The 15950-nt window shown below is 36.4% G+C and overlaps 3 protein-coding genes and 1 non-coding gene across 8 annotated transcripts in view; 1 reads left to right on the forward strand and 3 right to left on the reverse strand.

The window, feature by feature from the left end:
• Positions 1-547, reverse strand: part of LOC113118356 (C-myc promoter-binding protein-like) — a 30337-nt gene extending 29790 nt beyond the window's left edge. For both annotated transcript variants that reach the window (XM_026287452.1, XM_026287451.1), the window contains exon 1: positions 331-547. The gene's annotated coding sequence lies outside the window, so the exon portion shown is untranslated. The remainder of the gene's footprint in view (positions 1-330) is intronic.
• A 5290-nt stretch (positions 548-5837) lies between these two features.
• Positions 5838-5909, reverse strand: trnaq-cug (transfer RNA glutamine (anticodon CUG)). The gene has a single exon. It is a non-coding gene; the product is annotated as a tRNA-Gln (tRNA).
• A 644-nt stretch (positions 5910-6553) lies between these two features.
• LOC113118358 (ras-related protein Rab-11A-like) lies at positions 6554-12705 on the forward strand. The gene is made up of 5 exons (XM_026287456.1): positions 6554-6732; positions 8359-8554; positions 9496-9689; positions 9837-9917; positions 10382-12705. Exons 1-5 carry the CDS (start codon positions 6693-6695, stop codon positions 10516-10518), a joined length of 648 nt encoding a protein of 215 aa, XP_026143241.1. The 5' UTR covers positions 6554-6692; the 3' UTR covers positions 10519-12705.
• A 1256-nt stretch (positions 12706-13961) lies between these two features.
• megf11 (multiple EGF-like-domains 11) overlaps positions 13962-15950 on the reverse strand; it is a 102342-nt gene continuing 100353 nt past the window's right edge. For all 4 annotated transcript variants that reach the window (XM_026287460.1, XM_026287458.1, XM_026287459.1 and 1 more), the window contains one exon: positions 13962-15295. In XM_026287460.1, the coding sequence (XP_026143245.1) occupies positions 15120-15295 (176 nt within the window). In that variant the 3' untranslated portion in view covers positions 13962-15119. The remainder of the gene's footprint in view (positions 15296-15950) is intronic.

Here is a 15950-nt window from a genome sequence, read left to right on the forward strand (position 1 = left end):
TTAGGGCCATGTTATTTACATCCGATGCTCAAAATCCTGAATTATACTAATAGAAACATATTTCTAATAAGCTTCACCGATAAATGGTGTAGGGGATGACTATCATCACATAGTATGTAAATCCACGATCAGAATCAAAACAAGCGCACAGTTACCTACGCGTGTTGACAGCAGTCACTCCATCCCCGGTCAGTTTTATATATTTACATCATATATTGACTTAAACGCTTCATATTTATCATCTATCGATTATTTTAACGTGTACAATTCATAAAGGAAAGCAAATTAATGTTCGTAACCAATAAATAGAAATGAGCATAGCGCACTCACTGTTTCAGTAGGACGACGATTCAGAGGACACGCTCATTGAAACACGCACCGTTATTCTGATTATTAATCACGGGACTGAAGAAGGCCTTTATGTATTTCCTTCCATTTTCATCAGACAAATAAATTATTCTTCTATCACGTATAAATATTCCCTCCGGAAGGGCTGTGTCTCATCTCTACACGCTTTCAGAGATGCGCTCAGCTCCAGGCTCGCGCAAGCGCTTATTAAAACCTACCACCGGGGCACGTGACTGCCAGCAAGCCGTGACGTCAGCTGAACATTCCGGGGACCGTCGCTGATTTAATGTGGGGGCGTCCCGACAGGTAGTCCATATAAAGACTGTGGCGCTGAATGTTATTGACAGAATTTGTTTGAAAGTGTTGGGACTTGGAAGTTGGATTTAAAGACACAGTCCGTGATAAATAACAAGCACAAAAAGCCTTGGAATTATAAGAGAGGTACACACGAAAAAAGTAGTTTGAATAACGCAAATAATTAATACAACTATAATAGTACCTCAAAGAGGAATTAGTTTTAGGAATTCGTTCAAATGGAATAAGTTTGTATTGTTATATTTTGCGTTTTTTATATGAATTTTATTTGTAGTTTTGGTAATGTTGTGTTTTTTTATTGTTATTAATATGTCTGTTTTTAAATGCATATGCATATATACAGGTGTATCTAAAAGAACATGTATTTTTTTTGTAGCTTATTTAAAAAAATCTTTAAATCTGAAAAGTTTAAGTTCTTTAAAGTATGTTAATTTATGCACTCAACAATTGGGTGGGGCTCTTTTAATAAAAATTCCAGCATCAGTGAGGTGTGGCATGGAAGCAATCAGCCTGTGGCACTGCTGAGGTAATACTGAGCCTGTATTTTTGGATCGACTCTCTCTCATATTTCTTCTCAGCAGATGGAAGCATAAAGTGCTCCAAAATCTCCTGTTAGATGGCTGGATTGACTTTGGACTTGATAAAACACAATAAACCAACACCAGCATATGTCACGGCTCCCCAAATCATCACTGACTATTGAAACTTGACATTGGACTTCAAGCAGCTTGGATTCTGTGCCTCTCCAGTCTTCCTTGTATCTCCAGACCTTGATTTCAAAATGAAATGCAAAATTTACTTTAATCTGAAAAGAGGACTTTGGACCACTGAGCAACAGTCCAGTTATTATTTTCCATAGCCCAGGTAAGATGCTTCTGACGTTGTTTTTGTTTCAGAAGTGGCTTGGTAGCCCTTCTCTGAAGACGGCTGAGCATAGTGACTCTTGATGCACTGACTCCAGCTTCAGTCCACTACTTGTGAAGCTCTCCTAAGTCTTTGAATCAGCTTCGCTTGACAGTATTCTCAAGATTGCAGTCATCCCTGTTGCTTGTGCAACTTTTCCTACCCAGTTATTAAACTTTACATTTAATATGCTTTGATACAGCACTCTGTGTACAGCCACCCTTTTCAATCATGACCTTCTGTGACGTCTTCTGGACCATTGCCAAGTCAGCAGTCTTTTCCATTATTGTGGTTTCATGGAACAAAAGATACCCAGAATTTATACTTTAGGAATGGTTCATTTAATGAAACTCAAATGTAAATATTCTAATATTTTGAGATACTGGATTTTTGACTTTCATGAGATGTAAGCTCTAATCATCAAAAATAAAACCAATTTTTTTTTTATGTTTTACTTTATATGTAATGAATCTAGAACATATGAAAGTATCACTTTTTGCAATAAGTTACCAAAAAAAGAAAAAACTTTTTCAAGATATGAAATTTATTTTGAGATGCACCTGTATATATACTATCAATATATATATATATATATATATATATATATATATATATATATATATATATATATATATATATATATAGAAAGTCAAATTTTTTATATATAAAATGTTTTATATATATATATATATATATATATATATATATATATATATATATATATATATATATATATATACACACACACACATATATATATATATATATATATATATATATATATATATATATATATATATATATATATATATATATATAAAACTACAGTTTTACTATGGTTTTAACTCTAATAACTCTGACAAATGGTCAATCTATTAGAATTATTTCAGACACCCTGCTCTTTCTAACTTCCCTTAGCCATTAAAAAAAAAACATTTAGATCAACCATTAATTGTTACGTGTCATAATATGCCAATGTAACAAAAATCAACGTATTTCATTCCATTTTGTATTATTATTATTGCTCATGTCCATTAGCAGTCATTGTGTGGGGAAATATCACCATGTAAATGGTTGAGTTTATGGAGGCAATCTCCTTCACATCTGATTCAAGGACAAAGTTAAAGAGAGTATAGGCCCTATGGGACTTTTCTAAGTTCGTTTGCAAACCCTGGTCCTGCACTGCTGCTTTAACAGTGCTTTGAAAATGGCAATGCAGCCCACATCAGACAGAAAATGAGCAGAATTTTTTCTAGTTAATGGTGTGACTGCCAACAAAATGTGCCACTGACTCAAACATTCCATGCCATTCTAGGTGGTCTGATGAGGGCGGATTGCCGCTGTAACTACATTCTCAGCTACAGCTCCTCAGCTTGTTAAATAAGTGTTTCAACTGACATAGCATAAGGTATTTTCTTGCAGTGTGTCCAAAGACAAAAAATAGCAGGATTTGAAAACAATAGGAAAGAAATCCACTGACAAAAGTTGACTTTTAGGAGGTGACATTTGCAGTGCTAATCTAGAAAACGTGTGGGTGTTAATGTTCTGCAAGAGAATTTTTGTTTAGAAGGTTCAGAGATCAAAAGGTGTTGCAAAGCACCCCAGAGACTACTGAAGGCCATCTTCAAAGTGCTTCAGGTTTCTTCATCAAGAAGACACCCAGAACACTTCTTAAACTCAGATGAATGATTTAATAAAGCAGTTTAAGTGGATGCTGGCTGGCCACCCAACTGACTGTGCCAAGCCATAAACATCAGAAGGAGTGGGATATCCATCACCCCCTCGTGATATAGTCCTATAGCTATGTGGTTCCAAAGGCCACACCATAGCCACCCAAAGGACTAGAGTTTCATCAATCTAGTATGCCCTTTTTGGCGTCAGTAAAGATAAGGTATTTGGAACGTCATTGCCTGCCTTATGAGTTTCAGTCTGCTGCGGAGTGTGGAGTACAACATTTCGCTTTGTTTTTTTCACTTCTGTAAAAGCCTTTACAGTGTTACAGAGAAGTTTTTTAGTTTTAATGTTTGGATCTGAATCTGAGACTGGAGTTGGGTTTTATACATCTGACATGAGAGCAGCTGAACAAACTGAGTAGAGCTTGAAGGCTGCTGTCGCTGATCTCTGCCTGCATCTGATGATATCCACTGGGGTCTTCCAGAATCATTGCTTGTAATTCAGTGGTATTCAATATGTTGCGCGTTTCTACACAACTTCACAGGATTCTCCATTTGTTTAGATGTAGCAATTATGTTTGTTAGGCTAGAAATTGTGTTAGTTTGAAATGGAATTTATACACAGCCCACTTGTGGTAGTACTCCGGTTCACCATAGATATGTCATCTTGATATAATTATCTAAGGATTTATCTAAGAACTGAGAGGTACATCTGGCAAAAATAAGATGTCTGTGCCTAAATTTTACTTTAACGTGCTGCACAGAAATCATATTTATGCGTTGGATATGTGCCTTGTGTTTGTGTCTACCTCAGTGTCTCTGTAATCTCCCGGTGGAGCTGAAGTAATGTTATTATCTTTCAATGTGTGCTTGTGTATGATTCGAATAACTAATAACCCAAACTTGAAATGTGTAATAAGACATCTCTATTTTTTGGGATCTCATGTCTGACTGCTTTGAATGTTTTACAGGAAAATCAAAACACCTTGCAAACTTGTTAAGTACAGTTTTATTATTGTCTTTATTGATGTTCTCATAATTATTCTGTTATATGGTTTTGTAAAGACATAATTTTGCTATTTGAAACGGTTCCTATTTTAATTGAAACTCAAAAACATACAAAAATGTACTGTTTCCATTTTTTTTAATTCATAGATATTAATAAGAAAGATTTAAATAACATTTTGACAACTGAACTGGGAAATATGTAAAAAATCCAGTGACCTTTCAATTGCATTTACACTGTATAAGTTTAACTGTAAACTCCAAAAAAGCTGAAAAGTAAAAAAAAATGTCTTCTTCTATTGTGTTTAATGGTGACAAAAGTGAAAGGCATTATATTGCATATTGTTTGGTATAAGAACATATTTTGCAGTGTAGAAACCCCCCAACTGTCCAGCAGGTGATTCTTTTTGAATATGAGTCAGCAACACAACTACAGTACATTACTGGCAGACAGAATATACATAAAAAATGTAGCTCTGATTACAGTAATGTACCGTTTGCTGCAAAGCACCAGAGGATATTCACTAGATTCTAGAACATCTGGACAAAGTCTTGGGTGATGTAAAAAAAAAAAGAAAAGAAAAATAAATTATGAAAAAATGGGTGTAGCCATTTGCTAAACATATTGGAATAGTTAAGGAATATTTGAATGCTGGTTTATTTGTCTCTCTGAACTAGAATCTAAGAAGTACAAAACCTTCTTATAGCTGTAACTGTTTTTTTTTTGTGTAATCAAAAAAATATTTTGATGTAAAAAAAATTAACATTTTAAAAGAAAAGAAAACAATCTAGACAAATAATCTCTATTCAACAGAGTACTCCATACAACTGGAAGAAAATCAGGTCTGGTATACATTGCCAGGAAATGCATGTTTATCTATTATGAATCACAGGCTTGGTTGCTATATGATTGTGCAATATGATTGAAGAATGGAATATGAACCTTTTAAGAATATAATTACAGAATGACTAAATACTTTTGGTGGCATCATTGTCCTTGTCATTTCCACATTATCCACTCAAAATAAAATAAATATAGACGCCTAAACATGAGATATGCATTGATTCAAATCTGAAATATGTTTCTTACTGTATGTACCGTGACTCATTGTGAACCATGGGGGCTTTCCCATCAGCACTGCAATGCATTGCCTTTCATCTGCCTAAAGAAGGTACAACTGTTTGTTGTAGATTACTAAATGAAAGTACTCAGAAAGCCCCCGCCATCACATTCGGTACATTTCAATCTTTTTGTATTTTTTTCTGACTCAAGACACGCACAATACTGCACCCTAGTGGTCAAACGTAAAGTTTCAATTTATTATAAATAAATCGTTTTACGTTAGAAAACGCTTAATAGAATGGGGTTCCGTTAATTTAAAACTATTAATACCTGATTTACGCCTTTCCTTTGTGTAAAATGAAAAATATATATATATTATAAAAATTATAATAAATTAATAAAAAAAAGTGTTATGGATTTATCAGTGTTTGAGCTAATTATTGGCCTTTTAAGCACAGACGTTTCATGCTCCTTGTGACTAGTATTGATAAATCCAAACTAACATTTCTTACTCAAAAGAATGAAAAGCTAGGTTCCACCGAGATTTGAACTCGGATCGCTGGATTCAGAGTCCAGAGTGCTAACCATTACACCATGGAACCGCCCTACTAACAGTAAGAAATCTACCGGTTTTGATGACTAATTATGAGATGTGTGGTCACTTTTGTTATTAGTTTGTTTGTTCCTCCAAACCTCCATCACCAGGAAGTATGACCTAAACAGCCACATACAAGCCTAGATTGAAAATAACTCTCACGAACACAGTGGTACGCCACAAACCCATAGACAGTAAAAAAAAAAACATACCTCACTGCAGGAGCAGGGCATATTTCATATCACTTCCTTTTTATGTTCCCCGTAAATGAAAATAACGTTAGTGTTTTCTGTTCTACAAAAAAATGTTTTGACAACGCACATATTTTATATTAAAGTATATTAAGCTTTAAAATTAGCATTTTTGTTGTTGTTTAGTAGAACGTGATAAATCAGCAAAACGTTATCACTGTACTGTATTCAGATCAAACCACACTTAAATCACCATTAACATATACGCTATCAACAAGGCACACAATATTTTACACACTATACACCATACATTTGTACATTACAATAATATCTCATCTTAATGAAAACTTTTTGTTAAAAACTACAGTCAAATGTAATTAAATGAATATTATAATAAGGCTTTTATTTTGGCAGTCTGTAAAGGCTCTAACCCGGAACACTTCGGGAGATGTTCGCTGGTTCGCCTGCTTGCTAACTTGCTAGCATGGCTACAGCCTAATCACAAATACACTGCAGTGCAGCTGCGGAGAGGACAGGGTCGAGTCGGCTCCACTTTTCCTTCACATTCTTCCATTGTTTGCGCTTTTGTTTTAACCGAGATGGGGACGCGAGATGACGAATATGACTACTTGTTTAAAGGTGAGTACAGAATACATTTGTCTCGAGTGTAAAGTTAAAGCGGCTCCGATAATCGTGGTTATTGTGGTTTTATATTAAACACTGAAGGCCAGCTAACCGGCTAGCTGATTTCCAACAGCCCAAACAAACTCCTGCTCCTCGACTGAAAAAGTATAATTTTAGCGTTTGTTGGTTAATGTGAAGTATTCCTCAGTTAGAGCGCACTGACTTCATATGGGTGATGGCTGTCACATAAAACGCAGTTTACCGTGGATTTGACCACACCTTGAAGCGGCTAGCTGAAGTTAGCGGAGACTGTCGCCGGGGGATTTTAACGGAGCAGGCGGAAATTGGAAACGGCCTATTTTTTTCAGTTTTTTTCCTAGTATGGGTTTCTTTTTGTTTATGGACGACAAAGGAGATATTTGGAACAACTTAAACCACCATTCACTTTCATTATATCTTCTTCTGTACGGTTACAGTGAACGGTGATTGAGGTTGTCATTCCCTCTAACATCTCCTTTTGTGTTTTGTCGGCAAAAATAAAGTAATACGGATTTGGTAAAATGTGAGTAATGACGGACTTAACATGTTTTGGTTGAACTGTGTTTTAAATATTAATAATTGTTTGTGTCAGGTTATTGTTATTGTATTTTAAGTCGCTATAAGGTGTCAGGTGACGCGGCCTCTCTTTGTGAACCTATGTTTTTTTTCCTTCATGAAATCATATGAGACTTTTGCGACAAGTCCCTGAAACAAGTTGTTTTCCATTTTCTTTGCAGTGTATTGTTCTAGCAGCTTGTTAGGTTGTCACCAGTTAGGAAATTACATGCTGTCATGTGATTCGTAGTAAACTACCTCTCTAATCTAGTAGTTCAGTCATGATCAGTGTATGCGTCTTAAAATAAGTTTAGAACGTTTTTCTACATCCACAATCTGCAACACGTTTGTGTCAGAGCAGTCTTACCAAAAATGGTGATCTCTCCCAACAATTACATTTTTTTGCCACTTATTTAAATGCACTTCACTTTTAAATGTGGCATCTGGTTGTGACATAAGCACTCAGTTTCCTAATGTGAAGAGGTTTGTTCCTTTTATACTATTTTAGACAGAAGTACCTTTGATTTATCACTCACACTCCCATTTAAAGGGATGGTTCGTCAAAAAATGTAAATTCCATCATTTACTCACCCTCATGTCATTCAAAACCCATAAGACTTCGGTTTATCTTTGAAACACTCATTCAAATATTTTAGAAAGAAACCTCAGAGATTTCTGTTCCTCCATTAAAAGACCATGTAGGCTTAACTAAAACTTGGTTCAAAAACTCAGACATAGCAAACAAGTCTTCTTGCTTTATGTAATTTAGTCTTATATTCATATCTAAATATCGATCAGTGCATGTATATAGAGTATATCAAATATGGTAAGCATGGAACATGCTTGTTTCTGAACTGTTTAAGTTTTTTATGGAATGGATACAAGGTTCCATTTAAAATACCTTCATTTATGTTTGAAAGATGTGGAAAATTCTTATGGGTTTACATGAGGGTAAGAAAATGATGACACAAAATGTTTTGGTGAACTAACCCTTTAAAGAGAGGTCTGATGTCCTGATATGAAACCCTGATGCGTTTTATTTTGAAGTGGTCCTGATTGGAGACTCTGGTGTGGGGAAGAGTAACCTGTTGTCACGTTTCACCCGAAATGAATTCAACCTTGAGAGCAAAAGCACTATTGGAGTAGAGTTCGCTACACGTAGCATTCAGGTGGATGGAAAGACGGTGAAAGCTCAGATCTGGGACACAGCCGGACAGGAACGCTACCGGGCCATCACTTCAGCGTAAGACTCTTCAAAAATCTAAAATGTTATTCCTCATATTACAGATAACGGTTGATATTTCTGAATTTTTTTTTTTTTTTTCTGAAATCTAAAGTCTTAAGGCCCATTCACAGCAAGGACGATAAGTGTGACTTGTGAAGTTTTAATAAACATTCTAAGCCTAGAATTCCACACCACAATCACAACAGTCACAATAACAACATGTAATGCAGAATCACATTCAGTAATAAAAATTCCCAGTTGAAGAACGTGATGGTCAGAATACACCTGTCTTTAAAGAACTCAAGCACTTAAAATTAGAGAACTGCTATGAATGATAAACAAAGTTATTTTGAGTTAGTGTGAATGCAATTACGGTATTGTTAACGTTATAGTTATTTTTATAGATATTGTTTTGAGTGTGAAACGTCCTTAACTCAGTGTTCAAACTCAATGTGAAAATCTTCAAGAAACACCTGAAAACTCCTCTCCTCTGTCAGCATCTAACTGCCGCCTCATAAAAAAATCAATGCCTTCTCTTTTTCTATTCTCTTAATACCCTTTATCCCTTCCTGTCCTAGCTTGTACTATTTTGAACAATAATTAAAACCTTGTGTAAAGGGCACTTCTCATGTTTATTGGCATCTTAAGATAGTCGATTGCTGTATTCCTCAACTGTAAATGTAGCTGTGGCTAAAAGCGTCTGGCAAATGAATAAATGTAAATGGCACTCACATTAGCATAATCTGATATATTTTTGATTAAAAAGAAGTACGTGACCAGCCCCAAATTAAAACCGTTTCAGAAGTTTTTACATGAAATAACCAATTAGGAAGTCAAATATTTTTATTTTTATTGCAATAACCATTGAATTACTCAAATTAGAATCAAGAAGTGTGCATTTTGACTTTTAAGTGTACATATTGAGCTTACTTTGATTTATTATCCATGCTGGTCTACAGGTATTACCGGGGAGCTGTTGGGGCCCTTCTAGTGTATGACATCGCCAAGCACCTGACCTATGAAAATGTGGAGCGCTGGCTTAAAGAGCTGAGAGACCATGCAGACACCAACATAGTCATCATGCTCGTGGGCAATAAAAGCGACTTGCGTCACCTTCGGGCCGTGCCCACCGACGAAGCACGTGCTTTTGCAGGTTAGATCCACAGTAAACTCTTACAAGTAGACCTTTAACTCCTGCTAAATTACAGGAAGAGTGTATAGCCAGGGCTTCTTTAGTATCGTTGTGTACTTTGTTAATTGTTACCATGTCCATTAATATATATCCCCTTCATGCTTGCAGAGAAAAATGGTCTGTCCTTCCTAGAGACCTCAGCCTTGGATTCCACTAATGTAGAGACCGCTTTTCAGACCATCCTGACTGGTGAGTGTGCGTTGAAGAATTATAAACTTTTTTTGATTTTTTTTTTGTAATGAGTAATGCATGAAGAAGGAAATACACACTAAACAAGCTTGAGGAAGCGATTGTGTGTTTGTGTAAAAGGAAAAGAAAGATTGGCTGAAGGCCAGATCCTTATGAATGACTCATCAAAAGCCCTGCTTTGGTCGGTTGGGTTTTTCTAGCCTGACGTGACTGCAATAGAGAGTTTCGGTCGTCTTTTGCGCCTCTGTTTGGCTCCTGGCATCTGCAGAGGAGGACCAAATAATAAATGTTTCAAAAGCATTGCAGTCCGTTGCAATGCTATAATTGCGTTCGTCCCTGACATCCAGTAATAACTGTAGGGTTTATAGGCTTTTATGGCAACACAAAGTCCATATTCATCACCAGTTCCTGGATTGTTGGCACCGTACATCATCTTAGCATCAATATTTCTTTCTGTTCTGCAGAAATCTACCGGATCGTATCCCAAAAGCAGATGTCTGACCGCCGGGACAATGACATGTCACCAAGCAACAATGTGGTTTCCATCCAGGTGCAACCTACTGAGAATAAACCAAAGATGCAGTGCTGCCAGAGCATCTAGCGGCACCCGTCCCGTCCCGTACCCTCCCCCAACCACCCACCTGCAACACCCCCCTCCTCCCCTCCCCTTCAAGACTGCTTTGGGTCTGAGATGCAGCTGCACAACTAGGCTTGAGCACAGAGGCTGGTTCCAAAAGCTGGAGTCTCAAAGGGTCACCACCTGCAGTCTGGACTAAGCTTGTTTTTTTTTGTTCTTGTTGTTGTTGGTTTTTTTCCTTCCTGCCATGGTAGGCTTTTATATTGCAGAATTTTAATAATCATTTGTGCCCATCTTCACTGAAATGTCTTAATATATAATTTCATTCGCAAACGTGTGAGGTTCGCTTATGTCTTTAGTAGCAGCCCCCTTGTCACTGGGGTGGAGGGGAGAAACGTGCAGTATTGGAGGTTTTGCTATATTTAATGTTGTGATTGTAGAGAGATGATGTACCTGATAGATGTTAGATGACATTTAGGGCCCAAAGACCACAGTCTTCACCTTTTAGCCATCTCCCAAGTATAGTTTACATCGCATGTACAGTCCCTTCATGCACTTGGCACGGGGAACATCGCGTCACGTTCTTGATTTTTTTACCATCAGGCCAGTGGAAAAAGGCCTTGGCATATAGCTACCGCGCTGTTTTTCTCATCACCTTCACGTGCTTCGAGGTAGAATAGTGGTTTTATAGTGCCTTTTTTTCTGATGGAACGTCATAAACGGACGCCTTCACGCATGTGCTTAAAACGCAGCACCTTTTCAGCTACCCGTGCATGTGCGAACTGTAATGTAGTCTTTTTCTTTTCGTATTCCAGCCCTTGTCTTCATATAGCAAGAGTTCAAATTGTACAAAAAAAAATTGATCATGCAAAAAGAGGGGAAAGTACTTTAGCAAACAGGCATAAGTTCTCTTTGAAACACTACCACAGATCTATTCCGTAAGAAACGAGGGAACGTAACATTATTTTCTCGTCACAACTTCGAACCCATTGTACTTTTGCAGGTCGTTAAAGTCGGAACAGGAAAAACACGCAACGGTGAATGGCGGCCAGCTGATGGCCACGTCACATTCGAGAGCATTCTAGGGAATAGACTGAATACTTTCTCTTTTCGTTTTTGCACTGAATGTAAAATCTCTCTCCCGGTTTGACTTAGCGCCACTACATACAGTTAATGATCTTAAGACCCGTAACTTGTATTTATTCTGTGGTAGTCTCTTGAATCGAGTTGTTAGCCTTTAAACTTCGTGGCGAAGTGGTGGGACTCTTAAATATTAAGACCGTGTGATAATTTATGAATGTATTCTGTTTTAGCCTACAAAAAAGTTGTTGTCCTGAGTTGAGCAGATGGGGAAACTACCACAAGCTGTGATGCTTGTCTTCGCTTAATTGCTGTCTAATAAAACGTACTCAGTGTGACATAAAATATCAGTAAAGACTGAACTAATAATGCATGTTATATAATGGTCACTCACCGCGGGTGACCTCGGAGCGGAGGAATACTGTAGACCTCAGCATATTAGTCTGCAACAACCGTGAAGTCATTTATTTGCTGGAAATTTCACTTTGGTTATCGATCCCCTTGACTTTAATTACCCCAGCCCTAGGTGAAACAACATAGTTTGCTACGATCATTCTCCGCAGTATCAGAACACATTCCAGGTGGAATTGAAGGCCCTTAAAGGCTGCAATGTTATTAGTGAATCAGACTGAACAGACATAAGTGCATGTGAGTCATTTTACGGTTTTCGTCTCCTGTATCTTATAAGGTAAAACTCTAGGTCTTCTAAGCAGCACACCGAGGTAATATACAGTACTTATCGCCATCAAAAGGAAAAGACCTGGAGATTATACACACGTCAGGGTCTGCTTGCGCTCGTTTAGGACCCTGACTCTGATTGTATGACTGTTCTTTCGAGGCAGGGGTCTCTGGTGCTAACGGGGGCCAGTGCCAATGATGTGAGGGTACAGATGGCACAACTATGACCTGCCCATGCACTGCACATAGCTGGTGTGTCCTAGGAAGATTAGCCGGATATTACTTTTCTGACTGTCGGATCTTTCACGTATTGCCTCGAGAACTTTCTTTCGTTTTGTTTCTTTTTGTCTGCACTGTACTGTGATTTATTTTGTATTGGTATGATTATACTATTACTCTGTCCACCTGTAATTCCAATTTAAAAGAGCAAATAAAATATGTAGTTAATTCAAAGTTTGGCTTATGCTGGTTTTTGTGTGTTTGAAGTAAGTTTGCCCCAAAATGAAAATGGTCCCTCAGGCCATCCAAGATGTAGATGAGTTTGTTTGATCTCTTCTAGCCAAAATCCATAACATCCATAATGATGCTTCCTCCAGTGAAAAATCCTTCCCGTTTTGTCTTCACATCAAAACCACCAAAATAATTTGTTTGTTTGGATCTGTTTTGGCTTGTAACCAGTGCTTAATCTGTGTCTTATTTCTCTCCTGATTCAGATGACGTGACTTGAGAAAGCAATATTATAAATAAAACACTCATATCTTAGTTAAAATCAACAGGGCTGACATAAAAAAAATGCCTTGATGGATTTGTTTCTTGAAAACACACAGCTTTTCACTTCACAATACATTACTTGTGAAATACTGTGATTGTTTTATCAGCTGTTTGGACTCTCATTCTGACGGCACCCATTCACTGCAGAGGATCCATTGGTGAACAAGTGATTTAATGCTAAATTTCTCCAAATCTGTTTCATAAAGAAAAGCAATCATCTAGATCTCGGATGGCCTGAGGGTGAGTACTTGAACTTTTCTTTAAATGCTTTTAAATTCTTTAAAAAAAATTTTTTTACCTCATTAATCACTGCTGCTATATTCTGTTACTTTATTCCTTTTTTTGTTATATTTTATTTCACTTCCTTAAGGCATGAGCATTAAGTCCTAATTTCTTAAGTTAGTAAAAGTAGTTGGTTTATTCAAAAGGGAGCACTTGTATGTAACAAGATAATATTCAGTACAGATCTGGAAATAAATATTTTCATAATTGTTGGCCAATATTAAAAACGTGTTCTAAATTAATTAGAAATAAAAATCTTAAGATTAAGTACTCTGATTGAAGTATGTGTACTGTACAAATTTAAAATTGTGACATATATATATATATATATATATATATATATATATATATATATATATATATATATATATATATATATATATTTTTTTTTTTTACAAGAAAAAATCAAGCAGCAATTAACCAAAAAAATTTAACTTGAGTATTCTGGAAAAAAACAAATCGTAAAAAGTGCGAGAGCAGCCAATATTAATCTGTAGATCTGGTAGGATCGATGAAATGCGTTTTTTTTTTTTTTTTTTATTTATGAAGGATTGTCACTATGTTATTGCTATAATATGGGAATGCAGCCACTTTAGAACAAAAATCAAAGCAGCAAAGCTGTAGTCATCAAACAAACTGAAACACAAAGAATGGGACACGTCTCCAAGTCTATTTATACTAAACTTTTCAGGACACGCATGAGGTCTCATCTGGTCATGGAATCTACTATGACATAAGAGCTAACATATAATGTCGACTTTATATATTAATACTGTGCACGAATAGCACAAGCACATGAAAATAATTGGTCACTATGGTTATCATCATTTGTTCATGCTACTTTTTTTTTCCAGTTTAAATATGTTTACCTTTTACACTACAAAGAAAAACATCACTTGCACAAACGAGGCATAAATAAACATCATAAATACAGAACCACAAATTAAAAGCCCTTCAAGGCCTGCTAACAGATGTTTAAAAAAATGTAAACATACAAAGAAGAAAAACTAAACATGATAGCTTAGTCCCACGTTCATACAACATACACACCCAAAGAAATGACAGCAACAGTCATAAACTCCTATGTACAGTAGAAAGCACCAGGATGTTACACAAATGAGCAGTGCAGCTCATGTTGACCCAGGCTCTCCTCATAAACCTTTATAAATATTTCTGGGTAGGTTTAGAAGTGGTCGATAAATGATCGGTTCTCGCTCTTCTCACACACTGTTTTGGCAACCATCTTTACACAATAAGAAGTTTTATTATTTCTTACTGAAACCATGCTTCGTCGCCAATGCCTTGAAGTCCAGACTTTTTTGGGGGGCAAAAAAAAAGAGGATTGTTCCTTCATCGTCACCCCTGGCTCACGTTTTCAAGATCGATGCCAGCTCCTAAAGAAAAGTTCTGGATCACTGGGTCGCATTGATTATCCATTCCAGTATGCGGAGCATACTGTTTTTAAGATTCAACATATCATATGTTTCCATTAAATAATCTCAAACACTCCTTTATTCCCTCTAAAAGTCTTTTCACAGACCTATAAACAAAGAATGCTTTTTACACCTGATTTAATATGCACAGCTTGTTTTAAAACGCCTCTGAGAGGGATGATGAATAATCGCTGGTGTCCAAATCTGTTCTTGTTTTGATGTACTATTCATTTCCCACAGACCTCAGAGAGGGATCCGCTCTTCTCCTGTGTCATGTCCAGTATGTCATGCATCTGTACTTGAATGATTGTTGAAGAGAAAGAGAGATTTTAAAAAACGAGGTCCTGGCGTCTGTGTTTTTGGGCTGGGCAGGACTGGGCTCTACAGCAGGGAGCTCGGGGGGCTCTCTGGAGGGGGTGGGGTGTGTGTTGGGCTGTGGCGCATTGGCAGGATGTCGTAGTGGCTGGGAATGTGGCTGTTCCGCGGGAGGTCATAAGGACTCTGAGAGAATCCGGTCGCCAGGCCGTTGGGTCCCTGAAGAACACTCACTGTCGGTTCTGAGGAAGAAGGGTGGTAAGGGGTGAGTGGCTCCATTTCTCAAACTCTCTGAATCTTTCAATCAAACTGTAGCTTTGTCTATGGGATGCAGTAGATTATATTCTAAACATATTGCAATATGGCAACCTTATAGTACAACTGAAAATGGTCAAATGTTTCCTTTAAATAACTTTTTTTTAAATACATTGATAATAAATTGACACGTTTAAACATTTGCACTAAAATTGAGTGCATTATCATTTATATTTTAATGTTTGGTCTCATACATAAATAATGCTTAAAAACATTAAGCATAAATATACTTATGGATAAACACATTTTACAAAAACTTTACAAAAGCTATTTTATTTTAATAAAGTATATAGTTTAATATATGCTATTTTATATAGATAGCAGTGTTTTTGTTAACAAAAACAAACTTAAAATAATTTTTGGTAATTGAAATCAAGCTATGGCATATGGCAACATTTAAACTTCCTTTTTTTTATTACACTTCAAAATGAATATTTTATAATAATATCATAACATCTTACTAAAATATATTCATATAAAAGAAAATTCTATTTATAAATAAAATAAGTATAAACATACGCCTTTATATTGAAGTACAAATTACATAAAAAATATTTAAGTGCAACTTCATAGCTCAGAATA

Source organism: Carassius auratus, chromosome 18 (genome assembly GCF_003368295.1).
Source record: "Carassius auratus strain Wakin chromosome 18, ASM336829v1, whole genome shotgun sequence".
Classification (NCBI taxonomy): domain Eukaryota; kingdom Metazoa; phylum Chordata; class Actinopteri; order Cypriniformes; family Cyprinidae; genus Carassius; species Carassius auratus.